This window comes from Canis aureus, chromosome 31 (assembly GCF_053574225.1).
Source record: "Canis aureus isolate CA01 chromosome 31, VMU_Caureus_v.1.0, whole genome shotgun sequence".
Taxonomy (NCBI): Eukaryota; Metazoa; Chordata; class Mammalia; order Carnivora; family Canidae; genus Canis; species Canis aureus.
In genome coordinates, this window is record NC_135641.1 from 28619487 (window position 1) to 28644008 (window position 24522).

At 34.6% G+C, this 24522-nt stretch overlaps 1 protein-coding gene across 3 annotated transcripts in view; it reads right to left on the reverse strand.

Annotated features, from left to right (window-relative positions):
- The window catches only part of FGF12 (fibroblast growth factor 12), a 550076-nt gene that overhangs the window by 168926 nt on the left and 356628 nt on the right, over positions 1-24522 (reverse strand). For all 3 annotated transcript variants that reach the window (XM_077880098.1, XM_077880097.1, XM_077880096.1), the window contains one exon: positions 13748-13851. In XM_077880098.1, the coding sequence (XP_077736224.1) occupies positions 13748-13851 (104 nt within the window). The remainder of the gene's footprint in view (positions 1-13747; positions 13852-24522) is intronic.

Sequence of the window (24522 nt, forward strand, 5' to 3'; positions counted from 1 at the left end):
TATGTATATATTTCCCTCCCAGGGAGTTAAATATGGACATATTTCAAAGAAGGAAAGCCCCAAATTGAAAAACTGGCTCAAGCTGGGGGCGAGAGGGTAGAGAATGGAAAAAGAAATGATCTATATCTTTTGATGATTTGTTTTCTGTTACAAACCAAGAAACATTCACTTATGAAATTAGTCATTCTCACGTTGGTTTTAGAGAGGGAAAAGCAAGGGAAGGCAGAACTAATAATGACAGAAAATCTCTTTTGGGAATCAGGCTGGCCCAGAAAACCATAGTAAACCATAAATCTTCAGAACGAGGCCACTGGGTAATTTCTCAGCAAGAACAACATGGAGAACATGGAACAAATGGAGCTTTAGCTTTTACAGGAAGTCTGACTACTCTGAAAATTGGTTCATGTCTCTATAAATTTATCCAGTTAAAAATTAAAAATATAACCCAAACTAGTTAACACAAGAAGGTCAATTATTAAGTTGTAAAATTGCAAATGTCACAGGTAGGGCTGGCTTCAGGTGTGTCTTCATGTGCAACTTCAAATGATATGAACAAGACCTGGTTTCTCCATCTTTTTCACCTAGGTATCCAGTCTTTTGACTATTGGAATCATTCTAATCCAGGATTTCTCTTGTGTTTTAAAGATGGTTGCAGTCCTCTTATCCCCTCAGTTCTAAATTCAGTTGAAAAAAAAAAAAAAAAAAGGCAACTCTCCTTCAACAACTCCTTCAAGTCTTGGGCCTAAAGCTAATTGGCTCTAATTACAGGACAAATACTCTACAACCACTCTTGCATGGCCAGAGTAGCTAAAGAAAGTAGAATAAGCACACCAGGAATCACCACTGAAACTAAGGGTAGAATTAATACTACATGAACATCATGGACTGATACTAAGGAACTGACTGAGGATACACTGAGCATATACTAACTACTACTACTACTACTACTACTATTACTACTACTACTACTGCTATAACTACCGGTTAACACTGTGCACAGTGTTAGACTTTTACATGGATCCTTTCCTTTCATTTCATCCTCACTATAATTCTATATAGCACGCATTTTTGTTATTATCCTCAATTTACATATAAGGAAACTGAGTCTATAAGGTTAAGAAATTTCTTCAATGATACAAAGAAAGTAAGTTACAGAACTATGATTCAAACCCAGTTTTATTTCTAAAGCTTGCATTCTTAAATACTACTTAAAACTGCCTGATTCACTAATGACTACAGAAATGCAATCTAGAAATTTTAGATATATGACTGCACATTGGCCTAATGGCAAGGCAGAAAGGAAAAATATAAAATTTAGTATCATTTCTAAATGATTTAACCAGAGGTCTTCATTAGTGCTGCTCTTAGAAGCCTAATCCTATTTTTATTTTTCAATGAAAAATGTTATCAGAAACACATATGCTAATTTTTACAATTAAGGCTAGCCCTGGAGCTAAAGTATTAATATCTTCCAGAAGTTATAAACTCTTAGAATAAAATCAACACCACTTAAAACTAAAAACATAATGTTAAAAATGAATGCTTACCATTATTTAATCCTTATTGAAAATAAACCTAATGACCTATTGATTCTTTCTAAAGAAAGACAACCTAATTCCAACAAAAACCAATAATGTCACATGTTTGCAAGCAACACCTGACAATTTCTTGGTCTGGCAGGATTGCATATTTTCTTTTTCTTCCTCCTTCTCTTTCTTCTTTTCTTTTCTTTTCTTTTCTTTTCTTTTCTTTTCTTTTCTTTTCTTTTCTTTTCTTCTTCTTCTTCTTCTTCTTCTTCTTCTTCTTCTTCTTCTTCTTCTTTCTTCTTCCTCTTCTTCCTCTTCTTCCTCTTCCATTGTTAAGAATACCTCAGTTCACTTAATTAATATATATGAGGGTAAAAAAAAATAGACAAAATAAGTAAATTTTTTCTAGGTGCTATAGCCAAAAATTAACCTATGATATAAAAGAAATGATATGAAACTCAAGGAAATCACATATATATGGAAGAAAAAATGTAAATGATCTAAACTGAATATTTAACAAACTAACGCTAAACAAACCTTTGTGATTTGGCCTTTGACTTTTTTCTATCCAAATACCATTGACTTCAAAACTCTGTAATTCATTTGGCATTAATGGCTAAGGTATTCCTTCTTTCTCTCTTTCTTTTTCTCCTTAAATATTCAGGACTTTTCAGAGACACTACCTTACTACCTGCCCTAAGAAATAGTTCTGCATATGTGTCAGATTTCAGAACATGCCATGAGGAAGTCCGTTGAGGAAACTCCAATTCTAGAGTGGATAATCATTTTGTATCACTATCCTACATATGTTTATTTTTAAAAAAATCTGCCATTTCTTTTCAACATAAAATGGAAATCTTCCACTGAAAGATGAACCGCAATGATTAGGCTGCTTCCTAGGAAGATGCCCCGGCCAGTCTTAGCTCCCTCTCTCTTATAAGCAATGCTTGGTATGGAGAGGAAAACACGACATTAGCTCTTAAAACTACAACACAATATTGACCTCAATGCAGAGAAGCACGAACAATGACTCCTATAGCAAGCTTGCCATGTTTCAATAGTACAGTCATAGCCTATTCAAAGTTGAACCAAATAACTGAACTAGAAAATGTGTAGAAACACAATCAGCACAATTATTACAAAAACCATTAAGACCAGAGGCCCAATGAATTATTTTCAGAATTAAACTACATGAAACACATCCATCAACTCATTCAACAGGATATTTTTTTTTCACTCAACAGGATTTTAACGGATACCTTTATATGGTAATTGCAGTCTTTAGTGCCATAGGATATATTAATCTATATTAGATCTGATCACTAACTTCAAGTTCCTTGTATCTGATTAGATAAATAGGACACAAAACCCCGTAATTCTAACAAAAGGAAGAAAGGGAATATACAGATAAATATCCTATCAAGGTGCAATATATGTAAGTTATTTTTGCAGAAATTGAGAACAGTTTTATTGGGTCATCAGCAATGAGAAATTTTGGACATCGATGATAGTGAGAAGCAAAAGAAATTAGAGAAGTAAAATTAAAAAGTACTTTCTCCTATTGTCACCTCATAGGCATAAATTTATCCCCCCCTTATAGCTTTCAGTGTTGGTCCTCTTTCTTCTTCCTCAAAGACTCCTCCCATGTTTCTCAATAACTCTTGACTTAATTTTTCAATATAAAGTCAGTGTCTTATCACAATCTTGACATTGTCTTCTCTCACTGCAGCACCAGATTTAGGCATGTAATTCTAAACAGTGCAAAAGGACATGAGTCAATTAAGAAATCTCTCTCTCATCCTTGCTCTTATTGCTGTTGATGCCTATAAATAAACAAGGTGATAGGCTGCCTTGACTTTAATATAATTATGCTTTTGACATTAAGTTGTAGCAGTATAGAGTGACACATCCTTAACTGCAACAGCAAATAGGATAAACAATGTTGGTTTTAAAAATGAACATTGAACTAGGATTTCCCTTTCTTAATCTACCGAACCTGTGCTGAGTGCCCTCATTTTAGTCACATAAGCTCTGCTTCCCAGGTCTATCTTTTTGTCTTTCCATAGCGATATCACAGTTATTGCAAGGCTCAGTTGAGACTGTTTATATGAAAGCTCAGTTAAAAATTGAGAATATGTTCTACAGTGGGAAGATCTATTACATATAAGGCAGGGGCAGTGTGGTATGATCAAAAATCTCATAATTTCTAGAGTTAAGACTTGTATAATAGTTTGGGTTCTATTACTCACTAGGATGGTCTTATGTCAATAAGCTTTCTAAGCCATAGTTTTTATCTATATTTAATGATTCATTCTTGTCCTTCCTCACAGAGTCACTGTGCAAATTACATATAAATCTAAGAGCACCTTACAAACAACAAAAACTAAATAAACTACATTATTTATACCAACACAGCCATTAATATTGCTGCTATGGCTATCACTGTTAGAGCTACTCTTGTGACAGCTTATATTACTTATGTATTAGAACAGAGACTGACTTAAAGGAGTCGCTTTATCATTGATTTAGTTTTAACATAATTTTAATATAATTGGCATGGATTAAGGTAGTGTTAAACAATAAGAATCTGTACTCCTAAAAAAAAAAAAAAAAAAAAAAAAAAGAATCTGTACTCCTCCTATAATTTGACCTTGGTTAATCCCTCAGTTGAAATAAATTCTCAATAGTTCATAAATTAAATAAGAGATAACTGATAAAAGCCACAACATTATCAATATAATTGTTTTGAGTTTATAAAGTAAATGCTGATTGTAGTCAGAAAATCAAACCTTTTTAAAACATCTTAATCATTATCACTGAAATGCCATGGATGTGTGTACTAAATGTATCAAACTAATCATTAAAAAAAAACCCAATACTGGAGTGCCTGGGTGGCACAGTCAGTAAAGCAATAAACTCTTGGTTTTGGCTCAGGCCATGATCTCAGAGTCCCGAGACTGAGCTTTGCCTCAGGCTCCACACTCAGTATGGAGTCCGCTTGAGATTCTCTCCCTTTTCCTCTGCTCCTGACCCCTGCTCACTCTCTCTCTCTCTCTCAAAATAAATAAATAATTTCTTTTTTAAAGGACCCAATACTTGAGGCCTAGTTCACAAGTCTTAGGCATGTTTCAAGCTATTCAAATTGCATTCTTTTTAAGTGTAATTTCCTAAATTCAAATGTCAAGGCTCCCAAGTTGTCCAAAGCACTGAGTTATGTTTTTACTTCCCAAATGATGATGTACCAGATGTTACCCTCATGACTTTCTTTTCTTTCACCATTTCCTTCTTCCAAGCTGGAGAAAGAAAATAGATGGTAGGCAGAAGGGAGGTATCTTGTCTGCTATAGCAAAATACCATAGACTGGGTGGCTTAAACCACAGACATTTATTTTGCATAATTTTAGAAGCTGGGAAGTTCAAGATCAAGGTGTTATTAGACTTGGTTCATGGTGTGGACTCTCTTCCTGACTTACAGATAGCTACCATCTCACTGTATGTTTGCATGACATCTTTTTTGTGTGCTTACAGACAGAAAAAGTTCTTTCTCTTCCTCTTTCCATAAGGATGCTAATCCCATTATGAGGGCTCCACCCTTATGATATCATGTAAACCTAATTACCTCCCAAAGGCCTCATCTCCTAATACCATCATATTGAGGATTAGAGCTTCGACATATGCATTTTGAAAGAACATGTTTAGGTCATAACAGGGGGAGACTGGAGGCTGAGTCAGAGCAATATGTTCATAAAATATGGCACTCACTTCAATTAGACAGTATGTATACCTGTAAAGAACTAAATCTTGTCCCAAATGATATGTGACATTTGCTCTTGACTTCTGGAAATTGATATCTGTTTACCTAAGGATCTTAGACTAGCCAGAGAGAAACAATGCAGTTTAGGGTTAGCACTTTGGGTCAGGCAACATATCAGTCTGAGGTCAACCACATGGGCAATCATTCAATCAATTCTACATAATGGAGTCTCATTAAAAACTCTTAATACCAAGGCTCAGGTGAGTTTCCTGATTGGCAGTATTTCATGTGCATTGTCATATATTGATACCAGAAGAATAACATATTCTGATTCTATAGGAAGAAGAGAAGAGAAATTGCATTTGGTACTTTTGGGGTCTCCTAAACTCTGCCCATATACTTCTTCCCTTGGCTTCCCTGTAACCTTTCCTTGTAATAAACAATAACCACAAGTATATACTTTATTAGCTTTCAGTGAGTTCTGTAAGTCCTTCTAATAAATTATCAAACCAAAAAGAGTGGTTTTGGGAACCACCTTGACCCAAACTTACAATTGGTGTTAGAAGGGAAGGTGGTCTAGGAGATTGTGCTCTCTAACTTTGTACTGGCCCAAACTTCTTACAACAACTAATTATGATGATAAGTGAAAATTCTAGGAAGATAAGGATCTTGTCTATTTTACCTATTTTCATATGCTCACTATATAGAATAATGTCTAGTATGTGGGAGAGTTCCAATAAATATGTATTGAATGAATTTTAGGTTTACTAAAGTTGACTTTGAGGACAAAGGAACATTTGTGCTATGGATTGTAAGACCACCAGTGTAGTCATAGCTAATTGTTCACCTGTTGTATAAAATTTACTTCATCTACACTTGCAATAGGCAATTCTTTAAAATTCAACAAGTTCATTGAGAGCCTTCCTTTATCAGAGAATGTACTTAACACTGTGATTGGAGGAAATGTATGGCCCAGGTAGCAAAGATGAGTGTGATATAATTCCTTTCCACCAGAAAAACAGAGACTGTTTTTTTACTGTACTGTAATATTAAAGCAGAAGTAGTATATAATTCTCATTGATATGGGTAATAGAAAGAATTCACGTAACAGTTAAATTTGAACTGAGCTACAAGGAAGGTTAATAATTACATACATACAGAACAACAAAAAAATGTTAACTCTAACAGCATCATCAATGTAACTATAGTAGTATTACTTTTATCCTTTATATATTTTATTACACATATAACTATAATAATTATCTAAAATATTTTGTCACCAATTTTTAATGACCAGTTTGAAAATAATCTGACTTAAATTTTTATGTCAAATAATTCTTATCTGTAATTGTTTTACGTATACAAGTTTCAGGTCAAACTAAGAAAAGTATAAAAGGATATCAATCTTACAGCAAACTTACAGAAGATAGTAGAAAGAGAAGATTCAGACTACATCTTCCCTATATTTGATGAAAAGATGCAACCCTCCCCATTCCCACACCAATATCTTTAAGCATTGTGATAATTTTACAAAATTTAGGTTGCTTTACAAGATTTTTCAAAATCTTGTAAACCTCAAAGGAAATGAAACATTAAACAGTGTTAAAATTCAAGTCAGTTAAAACTGGTTAAATAGCAAAAATTTTAAAATTAAGGGCACTGTCTGAATAAGGTAAAATTTATAGGAAAATCTGTCTCAACAGATTGTGACACAGCAGTGTTTCCTGAACTACTGAAGAAGGTGTTTCAGGAACAGAAGTTTCTAGCATTTGTGAGCTTCTTTTGTGTGGGAAAGTGATGCCTTCTAAAACTTTTATTTACTCTATTTTATTAAAAAAAAGTATCATTTAATGCCATTAAAAATTATTTTAGGCTTCCTTTCCAAAAGGCACAATAAATATAAACTTAATCAAGGAGGCAAAAGAATTATGCACTGAAAACTACAAAATATTGCTGAAAGAAATTAAGGAAAAAAAATAAATGGAAAGACATCTGTGTTTATGGATTGAAAGATTTAATATTGCCAAAGTATCCATACCACCCAAAACAACCTTCAGATTCAATGTAATCCCTGTAAATCTCAATGGTATTTTTTTTTTCAGAAGTGGGGAAACAAAATTCTAAAATCTACAAAATCTCACAGGATTCTGGATAGTCAAAACAATCTTAATTAAAAAAAAAAAAAAGGTGGACTCACACTTCCTGATTTTAAAACATCTTACAAACCTACAGTAATCAAAAGTGTAGTTACCAGCATAAAGACAAACCTACAAATATGAATGAAGCAAAATAGAGAACTCAGAAATTATCTCTCAAAAATATGGCCCAGCGATCTTTGATGAGGGTGCCAAGACTACACAATAAGGAAAGGATGTCTCTTTAACATAAAGTGTTGGAAAAACTGGCTATCTGTATGCAAACATATATTAAATTGGACCCTTATTTTACACTATATACAAAAATTAACTCAAAATGTATTAAAAACCTAATGTGATACATAAAACTGTAAAATTCCTAGAAGAAAGCACAGGAGAAAATCTTCATGACATTGAATTTGGCAATGATTTATTGGATATGAAACCAAATTCACAGGCAATAAATGTAAAAATAGACAAGTGAGATTACATCAAATTTTCTGCAGAGCAAAGAAAAGTAAAAAAGTAACCTATGGAATAGGAGAAAATATTTGCCAATCATATATTTTTTTTTAAGATTTTATTTATTTAGTCATGATAGACACAGAGAGAGAGACAGAGACAGAGACACAGGCAGAGGGAGAAGCAGGCTCCATGCAGGGAGCCCGACGTAGGACTCAATCCCGGGTCTCCAGGATCAGGCCCTGGGCTGAAGGTGGCACTAAACTGCTGAGCCACCTGGGCTGCCCGCCAATCATATTTCTGATAAGGAGTTCATATTCATATGTAAAGAACTCTCACAATTCAACAGCCAAAAAACACATTTAAAAGAGGCAAAGGACTTTTTTTTTCAATGTATTTTTTTTGTATATTTCACAAGTATAATTTTGGAAGGGCTATTTGACAAATTTCAGCATTAACTGCCAACTCTATAGACATGTTCAACAAAAAAGGCATTTACTCTTGGCCCTTTTAATACAGACAAAGTGTCCTATTGCATCACAGATGAGAGATGCAGTAACAGATCTGAGGACTTATTAAAAGAAATCAGGTGTTTTTTCCAAATGTTATTTGGTTGATAACATACTACAAACATTACATGAATGGTTTCATGACCACCAGCAATTTGCAGAATAAAACCCATAAGTCTACCTATTTCAAAGGTCAAAACTAGTGAAACAGTATTAAAATTGGTGTTTAAATCCTTAAATTAACAATCACAGAATGAGACTTATTTATCTCAATTTTGTAAGGTGTGGTGGGGGATCAGGGGGAGAAAGGATATGGGGGGGCAGGGAGAAGACTGGCAGTGCAAGGAGTCATAGGACTTAAACAGACATTTCTCCAAAGACCTACAAATGGCCAACATGTATATGAAAAGTGCTTGACATTACTAATCCAAGGGAGATGCAAATCAAAACTATAATGAGATATCATCTTGTATGTTTTATGACCACTAACAGAAAAAGAGAAGAAAGAAGAAGAAAGAAAGAAAGAAAGAAAGAAAGGAAGGAAGGAAGGAAGGAAGGAAGGAAGGAAGGAAGGAAGGAAGGAAGGAAGGAAGGAAGGAAAAAACAGACTGTGAAAGAGAGAAAATGGGAAAGGAAGGAAAATAAATGTTGGCAACAATATGGAAAAATTGAAACCCTTGAACATTGCTGTTGGGAATATAAAATGATGCAGCTGCTTTGGGAAACAGTATGGAGGTTTCTCAAAAAATTAAAAAGAAAGAAATTGTCCAGATGCCACAATATGGATGAACCTTGAAGACATTATACTAAGTGAAATGAGCCAATCACAAACAGATAAATACTACATGATTCCACACTTATGAGTTATCTAAAGTAGTCAAACTCAGAAACTGAAAGGAAAATGGTGTTTGCCAGAAGCTGAGAGGGAGGGGGGGAAGGAATTTTTGTTTATAGGTACAGAAGTTCAGTTTTGCAAGATGAAAAATTTCTAGAGAGCTGTTGCACAATAATGTGCATAAAGTTAACACTACTGTAATGTAACACTTAAAAATGGTTAGGATGGTAAATTTTATGTGTTTTTTACTATAATTTCATGTGTTTTTACTATAATTGAAAAAGGCATGAGTTCAGACCATGTTGCATCCACTGTGCTCCAAACAGGTAGCAATAATGAATAAAATATAAAAATCTAAGATCTAAATGACATAGCCAGATTCAAAGCAAGCTAAGCATCCGTATGGAATGGAAACAAAGGATTGAGCAGGCTGTAGCTTCAAGCTCCCTATCCTGACCTTGGTGGTGTGCCCTAGGGTTCCACCCTGGGCAAGTCAATGGGAATAAAAGTCCCCTATGCAGGATGGGGACTGGAGCCAGTCTACTTGCTCACACTATTGGTTGGTATAGTTTTCCTGCTCCAACTGTAAAAATGCTAAAATAAAAATGCTGATACAACTTTAGGCAAGATCTAGTGAGAGACACAGCCTCACAATGAGAGGAACTAGAATTAGCCCAGGGCCCCTTCCTTAACCCCACTGTTACCCTAGGATAGGAGCTTTGAATGACTCTAACATCTTATTCTAAACTACTGCCACTGGAGGCTGGATAGCAGCAACAACAACAACAAACTAGAAAGTGAGGATAGACCTCAGAGGAAGATCATGAGGCAGGGGAGGGGAGGGAAAACAAAATTTCCTGCAGACCAAAATCCCAAACACATAGAGAACTAATTCTAAATCCTAATATAATTTCAATCCAATTCTAAAAATGATAGCTGACAAAATCAACGATTAACACATGAATTCATTACCAAAGAAATTAAACTCATAGGAAATTCTGACAAAGTATTATAAGAATGCTCAGAGAGATAAATGAGTTAATAACTTCCTATAAAAAGAGCCAGATAGTAAAAACAGGAAGAAATCAGTCAAGATCAGATGGATAGTACTCAGAAACCATTCGACATCCAAAAACGAAAAACAGTGATTGAAATCACAAAATAGCTGACATTAATTCTAGAGTAGATGAATTTGAGTTTCTAACATAAGTCATTTTGAACATTATCAGCATCAAGATAGAGAAATAAAATGTACATGGGTTGAATTAAAATTTCCCAGAACTGAAGAAATATGAATCTGGGGATTAAAAGTGCATTCAGAATTTCTAACAAGATAAATTAAGATAGATTCACAACAAGATATTATAGTTGAATGTGTAAAGCATGCAACATAAAGAGGAAACTTTTTTTTTGTAGTTTTTGTAGTTACCTACAAAGGAAAGAATATTAAACTGACAGCAAATTTCTCAAAGTCAACAACAGATGACAGAAACCAATGGAATATAATTTTCAAACTGCTGGGAAAAATACAGGTCTACTGGAATCGTAATATTATCTGAACTACAATACAAGAATGAAAGTGAAAAGAAGGCTTTTCATGGGTACCAAGACGAAATGAATTCCTCACCTATGGACCCTCACATCCAACACAAAGATTTCTTTTAGAAGAAAAATAAACTTTGGAGCATTCAAATTTGATATGCAAACAAAACTGAAAACTATATGCATGTAAATTATTTTAAAGATTGGTAAATTTAATTATTATCTAAAGAATAATAACTAAGTATGCAGATGATTTTCTTTTTAAGTTTTCTTCCTTCTGACCAAATTGGTGAGAAGCGTGATGGTATTTACAAGGCAAGGCAACAGCCTAAGGTCCACCAGCTTTTGGGAAGGAGGACAGAAACACACACAAAAAATATTTAGCAGACTATATACTTATATATGCATGTTTAAAAAATCGGGTAAATACTAAAGATGCAGAATTATAACCTACATTTATAAACTAGTGGAAGAATAAGAACAAAATAGAAAAAAAAAGTGTCAACACAAGGAAATAAAAAAAGAAGACGGAAGCAAAAAATATACAAACTACAATGGCAAAAACAAATCCAGATGCATCAGCAATCTTATTAAATGCATATGAATTAAACTCAGCTATTAAAACGGATTTTTCAGAATTAATCTTAAATTTTAGCTCTATGCTATCCAACAGGCATTCCATCTTTTGCACCCTTTCTTTCTCCTGGTGAGGGGGAGAAATCAGAAGTCACAAGGGATTTCATTCCTAGTTTAAAAATGAACACAATCCAGATGAATGACACCAGATAAATGATACCATTTGTACTCTAACTGGCTTCTTTAGGACCTGGGTTTGTCCCCAGCCACACGTCAACCACGAGTCCCTGCAATATACTAGCTTTGGCCTCCATTGGTGGGCTTATCCAAGCTTTTTAACATGAAGTAGGAAACTGCTCTTTAAAAGAAACTTCAAGCCTTAATACACACCAAAAACACCTCAAGAAAGCCTATGTTAACAGCCTTTTAACTTACCACAAGGCCCTGGCTATGCTGATGCTATCTTGCTGAGGCATGCCACACGGACCAGTAATGCATGAGTGATGGAGTCTTGGTGCTCTATAATCTCTCAGGTTCGCCTACCCTAGTATTAGCCTTCCCTAGTCTTATAATAAAATCTTCAGGCCTGTGCCCACCATTTAAAATTAAACACCAGCACTTACTCCTATTAGTTCTGAGCAAGAATAAAAAGTATGCGTCTCTGAATGTGCTTCAAAGTATGAAGTTCAGTTATCTCATACTGAGTACCTAGACTCTTCTCAGGAACTTTGGAATTGCATTCAGCAAGAGTGAGCCCTCCCCACCATTGGCCCCTATACACATAAACACAGACACATTCTCTCCCTCCCTCTCTCTCTCTCCTAGACAACTGTCCTCTGTCTACGATACTGTTGTCAGACTTTGTTTTGTTTTGTTTTCATTTTTCTTCTTCCCAAACCTTTGGAAATGAACTTTGGTCCAAAGAACTAAACTCATCTTTTTTTGTATAATTGCTAGTTTTAGCTCTTTACTTGATGACTGATTAAATCCTTAATCCTAAGATCATCTCCATATTTTACTTTGTAATACAGTCAAAACTTTTTTTAAAGCTTAACTAATTGGAATCATTCAAAACAACAACCTTTGATCTTCCTTTTGTTTTTTTTTATTTCTTGCATTTAAAATATAGACTCACAATAGCTGGACATTAAAAACTGTTAGAATTATGACACATCAAGAATAAAAGCTCATTTTTGTTTTAACCAAAAATATATTGATCTGTATTATATTGAATGGAACTGTTGAAAAAAATGTGCATGTGTACATCTAGCATATGAATACAAATTCATATCTGAATATGCTCAGGAATAAGACAGTAACGAAAATCCTAATATGATTGACAAACATATTACTAAAAAGCAAGCATAGTATAGCAGAGGTTCATTTAACTGAATATGGAGGAAGTTTAATAAAAGCTATTTAATATTTAATTTAGAATCTAGTAGGCATAAGCGAACTTCCCTAATAACTATGCTGTTTACTGAGATCATAGAAAGTGTGGAAATCTTTACCCATGATTTTCAAGAATCTCTTTTCATGAACTACAAAAAGGCAATTCCCTTATGAGAGAACAGAAATTATCTATATACATGAGATTCAATGCAGCCACACTCTCCCAATACATAAATTATTATCTTGAGAATCAGAGAGACATCAGACAAGAGTTAAGTACTTTAAAATATGTCAGTGCTTATAATCTAGCCACTGATGCTACCTAAATGTATCAGTTTTAGTTTTAAAAGAGACGCTAAATGATATGGTGTCCAACACTCTCATTTTAAAAGTCCAGAAATTAAGCCAAAGAGGGAAGGGAACTTGACCAAAAAGAAATAGTAACTGAAATGTATATAAAACTCAAATTTCCAGTCATAATCAAGAGCTCATTCTATAAATTCACATGGTTTTGAAGTGACCAGTTATGCCAGGAATCTGATGGATTAGGTACTGAAAAAATTTATTAAATACAAGCAAAACACAACCTATTCACAAAAGTTTTTTTCCCAACAAGAAGACAGAGAAGACTCCCAGACAAACTGAAGAATTTAACTTTTTAAACCATCCTCTGTGCTTCAAGAAGTAACAGGAAAAGGAAAACTGCCTCACCCCTTTATTTAAACAGAAAGGTAAAATTTGAAAGACTGATTATCCTCTAGAAGTAGAAGCCAGATGAAGAGAGTTTGCACTGTATTGAGAGTAATTAGCTCTTTCTCAACAGGGCACAATCTTTCACATTGTAAATTATAAAATCTTAATAAAAGCCTGACATTTTGGGTCAGAAAATAGAAAATGACTTCAACTTCTAGTTTTCTTCCCTAAAACAATGGTTATTTACCTACCTCTCAATGCCAGCTTATGTGTGCACACAGCACACACACACACACACACGCACACATTTTACAAGGTACTTACGGAGCTGTACAGATAGCCTTCACCATTCATGGCCACATAGAGGCTGGCCTTCACTCCTTGGATAGCCACCACACGCAGGCCCACAGGAATTAGATTGAAGAGGGCTGGAGAGGAAAAAAGAGAGGAAAGAATCAGTGACCTTTGGAATAAATCATCCTGCTTCTCTAGATGACTCTTTTGAGAATTAAAAAGTATAAACTGAAATTAGTAGGGAGAGAGAGGAAGACTGAGGGGATAAGGAGAACTGGCTTCTTGTCTCTGAACTACCTTTATTTTGTTTGTTTGTTTTTGTTTTTAAGATTTTTATTTATTTATTCATGACAGACACAGAGAGAGAGAGAGAGGCAGAGACACAGGCAGAGGGAGAAGCAGGCTCCACAGAGAACCAGACGGGGGACTCGATCCCAGGTCTCCAGGATCACGCCCTGGGCTGCAGGCGGCGCTAAACCACTGCGCCACAGAGGCTGCCCTCTGAACTACCTTTAATTAACTCTGTGACCTCAGGTAAATCCCATAAACTCATCTCTAGTAAAGGGGTTACGTTACAAGGCCTCTATGGGCCCCATATTTTTGTTTCACAAAATGAACACATACTTAAATAGTGTAATATGATTTTTTCAAACAAAAATAATTTGAACCTAAATATTTTCAACAGCAGAAAATGCCATTGCAGTCATAAGTAATAATAAAATATGATCTTTATAACCTATGCCAGAGCTTTTTATTTTCAGATTTTTCCCTGTGGTCCTAAACATTGCCTTGAATACAGGAGATAAACATAAAAATCACTAAATCATTCTTAGCTATATTGGTGGAATGAAAGCATTTCTTTTTATGGCTCAATTATTTTACAGGTAAATGTAGATATATATAAAAAGATCAATAATTGATAGCTTAAGCTCTGATGGACATATTTTATATCTCAGAACATATATATATATATGTATACACAGATATATATACATATGTATATATACATGTATAAAACCACTAAAACCATTAAAAATTGTTCAATTCAATTCAATTCAATATCCTAAGATGAAATGGGAACATGCTTGTAGTCTTTAAATATTTGGGTTGTCCATCAGTGAAAATATTCAACAGTCTACATGAAGAAGGTATTTAAATACCCGAAAGAAAAACAAGAAGATAATGTTTTTCTTCCAACAATGCATTTTTTATGAATTGTATCTCCTTAGCACTACTCTAGTTGTCATTGCAATTATAAAATGAACATAAGCATAAAACATTGCCCCTTCCCTGAAAAAATTCAGATTACATAAGGGAAGAAAGTAATCATATAGGCTCTACAGATGGCAACATGGCTATGGACTAAATATCTCATGGTGGCATACATAAGGGCATATACCTATAGTTCACTTTTAACATCTTGGTTTAGTTGTAAGTTCTTATCCTTTTTTTCTACTGATAAAATATCCATCGGTTCTGGTCACCTTCTTAGTTTTGAATATAAGATGTATGAAAATCCACCCAAAGATTACCAGGAATGCCTAATTATCCTTGGCTTCTCTCAACTTGGGATGGTAAGTTAAACAACACACACACAGAGTATTTGGCTTCCAGACAAATGTTCAGTTGATATTTGTAGAGGATCAAGCCTAGGACCACAGCTTTATTACAGCAGGTTTTAATTCCTAGATGCTTGACACTGGATCAGTCTTTTTGCCTCTTTGAACCTGTTTCCTCATTTGAGATGAAAGTTAAGACTATATCTTATGAGATGCTCAAGAATTACTAGTTGGCTCAATTTGAATATGAACTGGTTTTGTTCTTCCTATGTTCTTACCACTGTCCTTGTGCTACTGAAATAACTTAAGAAGTATAAGACCTTAAAGTCTAGATGGGGAGAGAAACCTAAGACATATGGAATATTCTGATACAGTGTATAATTTATTTCTATAATTAAATGTAATATATGCATTCTATTTATATTCTCTATGTTACAGAAGTTCAGGAAAATGGAAGATCTGTGTGGCCTGAAATATTCAGGAAATGTCTCACACAGAAGATGGGACCCTGGTTGACACTCAAAGAAAGGGCAGAATTTGGGTAAGTCAAATATGGAAAAACATTTTAGTGGGACAAGATTTTAGGTGGTTCTGGAGAATAATGTATGTGCACAGAAAGGAACTGGTAAATTGGATTTGATTCATACTAGGGAGAAATGAGAATGAACACTATGTAGATAAAGTAGGGATAAATATCTGACTGTCTGTCACTCTAATCTTGGAGCTCTAAACTTTGCCAAACAGAAAACGAGAAACGTGACGCCTAAGGATTTGAACAGCAACAGATCACAAAGAAAGTGTGAGATTTGCAGACAACATAGTTTCTAAACTCACCACTCAGAAGCTACCTAGCCCAGAGCCGTTTATTTAACCTCTGCTTTAATTTTCCTCTCTGTAAAATGAACATAATAATCCTTATTGCATAGGATTCATAGAAGAATCAAATGCGTTATCATATGCTTGAAAGGTGTTTTCTTTTTTTTAAGAGTTCTTTGTCATTAATCTGTTAATCTTTTGCTTGTCAAATAAGGTTATCATAGGGTCTGATGTAAAAACTGACACCGTCTCATTAATATCTATAGAGTTTATATTCAGAAGATTGCTTAATACTTTAAAAATAATACTTTATTTTTATGCAACACTGAATTCTCAATTCATCACTGTATTTGACCCTCAACCACCAACACTATGGGAACATTTAGGACAGAATGATTATCCTAATTTTAGGACAAACAGGTTCAGAGAGGTAACCCAAGTGAAACTGGCCCTGAACAAAGGTTTTCTGGGTCTCTCATGTGGTTATCTGACTAAAATATTATGTTCCCTCCTTCTTTTTTAAGTTTAATTTCTCCTAATATCCATTATTGTCTTTTCATAAAATAAGACTACTTATCTATACTTCCCTACATATCATGCAGCTGGCTGTGGTTATGGACTCAGTAATGGTCAGTGAGATGTTTGCAGAAAGGTCTCTGTTTACATGAAGACTCTGTCCTTAAAACAGCTTCTAGGTTTCCTTTACCCCTTCTCAGCCCTCTGCCTTATTGCTGCGTGGACTGGGATGGGGATATGTGTGTGGATCAGTTGAGACCATGAAAACAAGGGCTACTCCCAAGGGAGTGGTGGCAAGCAAGCTGAAAGGAGTTGGTTGGGTCTCTGAGGGTTTTGTGGGGCAATGGCACTAAGCCAGCATTCAATTACCAAGGTCTGGCTTTTATGTAAGAAAAATAAGGTCTTGTTATTTTAGTCTGTGTCATGCAGAGCCAACCCTATTCCTAACCGATAGAGATTGGTAAAGAAAGCAGAGTTAATAGCAAGGTACCAACAAAATGGAAGGTACTTCTACATGGTAAATAAATGCAATTACCGGAAAGTATCAAGTTCAATGACAATTCTTATGAGAAAGAACAATAAAATCCAAAATTGTGCAGAACATCTTTCTAACCTAAAGATTTCCCAGGACAAAAAAAAAAAAAAAAAAAAAAAGATTTCCCAGGACAAATGCTAAGAACATGGGTCCATTTAACTGACACAGTCATAACAAAGCAAATTCAAAGCTGTTCATACTTGAGAGTGTGAAAATTACTAAAGTCAGGCAGGGACAAAAGCAAGACTGTGAAAGTCATACATGAACCAGAAAGTGATAATGGCTTTTAGATGGTATGCTTTGGAAGATCTAGAAAGTCTGTAAAAAAAAAAAAAAATCAGTAAACATTTTGGAATGAAACTTTTTAGTGGTAAGAGCTAAAAACTACTCTCTCTGGGAGGGTCTGCATCTACCCCCTAAAATCTTAAAAAGTGGCAAATGATGTACCTTTCTCTATTATCCATCTTCCTGTGGCACATAGACTCTAGCTCACAGGAGCCTTTGCTACTTACGAGAATTCCTCCCATGTCTCTAGTCTTCCTGTCCACCCTCTCAGCCACAGCGTAACTTGTAGTAAGTGGGCCACATCATTGTTGAAGTCCCTTGTATCTAATCATGCCATTACCCTGCTTACACCTCTAGGGACTACACAAAGTCTACCCTGACCCTCAGCACCCTTCAGAATCTGGCTTCAAATGGCATTTGGAAGTCTATCATCTGCTACTCATTCCATTCACCATAACCAGCTTTATAGAATTTCCATTTCTTACATTCCCCCCTAATCTTTAATGAGGCTAAATTTTGTTTTCTTCTGTTCTCTCTTTTTGAAAAAGCTGTCTTCACTATTCAACTGCATCATGAGTCTTACCCAAACCCTTCTGAGATAGCTGTTTCCTTTTCTGTGATTGTTTATTTCATAGGTATATCTCTATAATAGCATTTGGAATATGGTATCATAGTCATTTGTTTACACATCTGTTTCCACCCCTAAAATGAAAGACTTCTGAGGGTAGGACTCTGCAATTGCCAAGCTAGTTATATGTACATAACTTACATTCAATAAATATTATTGATTATAAAAGTCATGAAAAGTCATACATTTCCAGGGTTTGTGGTTTTCTTATTGAAATAAAAGTGTTTTTTTTTAAGGTTAAAAAAGAAATTAAAAACTTAAAACATCTCAGCCTTACAGTAAAAGTTATATATACTCACAGCCTACATTTTTGCTACATAGTACTATTCCTTTGAATATATTTATTTATTGCTTCTAGTAATTTGATCTCCCTCTTCCTACTTCTTAATTCCATAGTCTTACTTACCTCATTCTCTCTGCTTAGATTGCTGTTCTCCCCATATCTTCATACTGAAAACCCTACCATGCTTGAAATGACATACCAAATACCACATGGTTTTTCTCACTCCTAACCGCCCTTGTATTTAGACTATTCACCACTATTTATAATTTTTCCTTTAAAAAATATGTTTCTCTTCTAACCACAGCTAGATTGTAAGCTCTCCAAACAAATACCACACCGAAACCACACTTGTATAATATGGAGAAAAGGAGAGAGTGGAGAGAAAGAAAAAGAGAGAAAGAGAGAGAATGAAAGAATGAACAGGGTAGTATTTATAATATATATATTCAGGACCCAGTAGACATTTGTTAAAGACTACCGTTATAAGCCAAAGAGAGTTCAAGCATCGAATCTGACATTCAAGTATTTTCTCATTTTTTTTCCTTTCCAAAAGGAGTGTTTCATTCTAAACCTTTATGTAAATCTGACTCTTATATTTTGAAAACTGAAATAATGGAATTGGTATTCTTGGGATCCATATGAAACTCAATCACCAAACCACATGGATAAATGATCTAAAAAAGGTAATGAGGGGAAAGGATAGTTTCTACAACAAACGGTGCTAGAAAAACTGGACATTAACATTCAAAAGAATGAAATTAGACAAAAATAAGTCAGAATGGATTAAAAATCCAAACATAAAACCTGAAACTATAAAACTCCTAGAAGAAAATATAGGGGAAGAATTTGTTGACATTGGTCTTGGCAGTGATTTCCTACATATAACTCCAGAAGTGTGGGCAACAAAAACAAAAATAGACAAGTGGGACTACATTAAACTAAAAAGCTTCTGTAAAGCAAAGGAAATGATCAACTGAATTAAAAGGTAATCTACAAAATGGGAAAAAAATAATTTAAAAACTGTATAAGCAATAAAATATTAATATCTCACATATATAGCTTCTATAACTCAATAGCCAAAAGCCCAAATATCCAGTTAAAAAATGGTCAAAAGACTCACATAGACATATCTCCAAAGATGATATACAAATGCCCAATAGGTACAGGAACAATGTTTCACATCACTAATCACCAGGGAATGCAAATCAAAACTATGCTGAGATACCACCTCATACCTATTCAAATGGCCACTATTAATTAAATAACTACTGTTGACAAAGATGTAAAGAAATTGGGACCTTTCTGCACTACTGGGAATGTACAATCGTGCAGCCAATATAGAAAATAGTATGGAGATTCTAAAAAAATTAAATATGGAGCCATCATACGATAAAGCAGTCCACTCCTGGACTATATGGAAAAGTTGGTAGCAGGATCCCAAGAACATATATGCCCTTCCATGTTCATTGCAGCATTATTTATAATAGTCGAGATATACCAACAACTTAAATGTCCATGGATGGATAAGTGGGTAAAGAAAATGTGATATATAATAATGGAATTTTATTGAGCATTTTCAAAAAAGAAAATCTTGTCATATAGGATAACCTGGATGAATCTGAATGTCAGTCCTAGCATTATTCCACTGAGTTATTCCACTTACATGATGTATCTAAAATAATTAAACTCATGAGAGCAGAGAGTAAAACGGTGGTTGCTAGGAGCTAGAGGGAAGGGCAAAGGATAGCTGTTATTAAAGGATATGAAGTCTCAGTTATGCAAGATGAATAAGTTCTAGCAATCTCCTATAAAACATGGTGCCTATAGATCACATGTTAAGAGTAGACCTCAGGAGAGTAGATCTCATGTTAAGTGTTCTTACAAAAAAAAAAAAGAAAGAAAAGAAAAGGGGCACAAGAAAATTTTGGAATTGATTGGTATGTTTATTCTTCTTGATTGTAGTGATGGTTTCATGAGGGTGAGCCTATACAAATACTCAACAAATTGTGTACATTATATATGTTCACAAGATATGTATAGGGTTTTGTGTGTGTGTGTGAGTCAAACATACTTCAATAGAGCTATTTTTTTAAGTAATGAAGGAAAATGGTAAAAAAAATATATACAGATGAATCACATTGATACACTCAGTTCTCCACTTTTTCTTGTATTTATATGCTTTGCCATATGAATTTGCAATGCTCTAGAAGGATATACTGTCCTATCCATTGACACTTTGCTCAGCCATGTGACTTGCTCTAGCCAATAGGATGTTAGCAAATGCAAGCAGAGTCTGAAAGAAAGAGCTCATTATTCCCATTTGTTCATTTCTCCTCTGCCACTGCATTAAAAAGAACATGCACAGACTAACCACCAGTCCCAGGAAAAAGATATAAGATACTTAAAGCATAATAAAAAGGCCTCAATAATCCAGCCAAAGCAATTCTAGGTTAACTGACAGATAACTGCTGACCCCTAGATATGTAACTGAGATAAGATCAACAGAGCTGCTTGGCCAGCCACCCCAGACACTTGAGATATAAACACTGATGTTGCATGCAATGGAGGCTATGTGATTGTTGGATACATAGTATTATTATAATAACATATAAATGACTAGCAAAAGTTATTTACTGAGGCAAGTAGTTTATGGATTTGAAATACCTTGATACCATACAACATGAAACATGAAACATGCATCATGAAAAGATGTTCAGAGTATACACACAAATAATGGAAAAGAAGTGCATATATTTGTATCCATCAAGTAATTAATTAAAATATTTGATTTCCCTAGACCATATCATCTTTGCGATAGCTTTCAGCTTTTTTTCTTAGCTTTCAGCTTTTTAAAATTTAATCTTTTGTGACTTATTTTCTCACTCTACTCATTTTTGTATCTGATTTTCATTTCATCATGCTATATTTTTTTTTTCTGAGGGAATGCCTGAAATTGTATATGTTTTAGGACCTAAAAAATTTCAGTCAGTCTCAGGTTGAAATTTAAGTGGCAGGAGAGAGTGAAAGAAAAGTAATTCACAAGATAGGAAAAGCTAAAGAGATTATATTCATGCAATGCCTACTTCTTTTCAGGCATCATGCTAGGCATTCTGACATGCAAAATGTCACTTTTAAAATAAGTATCTCACTACTTGGCTTTATTTCAGAGTATAAAAAGTCCTAACTTCTTTTTTGGATACCAAGTGAATAAAGAAGGGAATAAAAAATTGTCATCATAAACTTTAGGGTATGATTCCATAGCCTTATCCAGTTGAACTCTCATATGGTATCTTTTAAGTATCTCTATAATGTTTCTGATTCAAAAAAATAAGTATTCTTTCCATAAATATTTATAGAGCACTTAGTATATGCCACATGTCGTGCTTAGGATGGGGAAATAGTGATGTATCCAACAGATGTGGTCCCTGGGGGATAAACCTTCACCGTAATCCTTCCTGAGGTCCCTATTATTTTGTGGGCAACTCAAAGGCCCTGGAAACTGTATTATTATCCTTTTTGCCTTGCATCCTGGTCTCACAATCCACTATTCAATACTTGCCAAATAAATAAATGAATCAGCAGTGGTTTCTCTTTAAGGTTGCTTATGAATAGCTTTTCTTGGTCATATTTCCAGCATGTAAGAAAATTAAACATGCAAGAAAAGCATGCAAGAAATTAAGCATGGAAGAAAAAACTTAAAATATTTACCACACATAGAATATATTTAAAATGGAATCTATAGGGAAAGCCAGAAAATTTACATGATGCAAAGCTTGAGAGGACAAAAGCATAGGATACATGGGGCTGGTGTGTGTGTTTGTGATTGGTGATGCAGGTTTTAGAAGGAATGCAAAAGAAAGGAAGAATTTGGGGAAATCTGTTATAATCAAGATATTAGACCTTTTGTAAGATTATACCAGGCCTGAAAAAAGTGCCTTGTAAAAGTGCTGTGTTCTCTTCTAACCTAATTTCTATCTGTTATCTACACAAATAATTCTTGTGACAAAAAAAAAAAAAAATTCTTGTGACCAAAAAAAAAGGGTAGCAATCAATCCCAAACAACAGAAAGCATTTACTGTGACAACCAGCAAAGATGCAAAAGAGGAGAGGAAGAGAGGAAAAGAAAGAGAAAAGAAGGAGAGAAAAACTCATAATGAATTCTTCCTTCCAATATCTTCCCAAGCAACTCTAAAGATGGGTTCCTTATTGCTTATAATAGTGAAGTTATAAAAGAGTAGTCATGTTTTCAAGTTCTGGGTTAAACCTGAAGAATGGGAATGGAAAAAATGTATTTTGTGACCCAATAAAACTTAAGTTAAATTTATAGTGGAAGATACTGAGGGAGAATAGAGATATTTGAGTTTATAATCTGTATACTTCAATATCAAATTGTCTTGAGAATGATCATTTCCCACACATCAAAATGTTCTCAATAAAGATACTTATTAGAATGTGAATAATATGGAGGATCCCTGGATGGCTCAGGGGTTTAGTGCCTGCCTTCGACCAAGGGCGTGATCCTGGAGTCCCGGGAGTGGGTCCTGCATCAGGCTCCCCGCATGAAGCCTGTTTCTCGCTCTGCCTGTGTCTCTGCCTCTCTCTCTCTCTCCCTCTGTGTGTCTCTCATGAATAAATAAATAAAATCTTTAAAAAAAAAAAAAGAGTGCAAATAACATCATATCCTACAAAAATCTGAACCTAAAATTAAGTTGGTACGAGGTTATTTTTCCTTACAATCTTATAGTCTCCTGTAATATTTGTAATTATAGTATTCATGGTAACATTTATAAGTCACTCAATAGGCTTTTTCATTAGTCATGAAAATAATATTTATTTCTGGCCTTTATTTATCTTTTACTAAGGTCAATTTTCCCCCCTCTTCATTTTCTATAGGAAAATGATCTTTTAGAATAGTCGACAAAGTAAGAGATAGATAGTCTGGGCTCTTAACTCCTCCAACATAAAAGTGGCCATATAAATTATGGTACAATGGAGTATTCATTCAGGCAAATTAATTGCTGCTTCATCCTAATTCCACAGCATTTCACAACACTTACCACGCTACTATTTCATATTTATATGTTTGCCTGAATCTCCCAGCAAATAAGGAATTTTTCAAGAGTACGAGAGTGTTAAATACACTTTTTTCCATCCAAGGTACATTGCACAGTAGAAGCCTAATTAACTGTGGTCACTGAATTTAACTCTCTAAAATAGCTTTCCTTCTGGAATTTAAGGGAACTATATGATAGTCCCTATTTGAGCTTTTAAGGAAACAAGACTAGGAGGAGAATTGAACTTGCTGGACAGAGTTCCCAGTCATGAGCCTTAGTCCTAACATCTGACAGCTGTGTGACCTTGGTGACTTGATGTAATGTAACCTCACTGAGCCTTAGTGTCCACACTGAATGCTTCACTGACCTGTTATGATGATAAAATAACACTTTTAAAAAATATTTGTCAAACTATAAAAGTACAAAGTTATCACTGATGTGGCTAGAGCTTTCATGATGGGGGTGGCAAGGGATGCTTGGGTCATCATCTCATATTAAGTTTCTTAAGGTGTCATGGCAGAAAAAAAGGCACTGTTTTTCATCTTATATTTTTAAGATTCAATGAGCAAAAACGACTGTATATTTAAAATAAGACAATGAAAACAACGTAAAAATCAACATACTTTAGGCTATAGTGATTCAATGCTTTCAGTCTGATGCCTTACTTTATAAACAATTGGTCAAATAATACAACTGTCTGATTTATTTTCTCCACTGAATTTACTAACGTATGGAACTGATGAGTGGGTTGGAGCTTAGAGACTTAAAATTTTTCTTCTAAGCATTGGCTGAGAGCAAACCTTGTGAATTTTCAAACACAGTGAAAATGAGCAACATGATGATCCCCTTCTTGGACAAAAGCTAGTAGAAATGTTGCCTTAAGCCTGGCAGAAATCCTGCCATTGGCTTTTAAACCTGATATTATCATATAACCTTTCCTGTGTTACTTCAGAGATGTTCAGAAACTTGCATAATTAACAAGTCAATTCAATGTGATTCTTTTTTTTGTCTTAAGATGAAAAATGAAGCATGTCACTATTGATAATGAAAGCAAATGCCCATCATCATTCATCCTCCGCAGCCAATTTGTCTTATACATCAGACCTGTTTTATCATCCACATGAAGAAC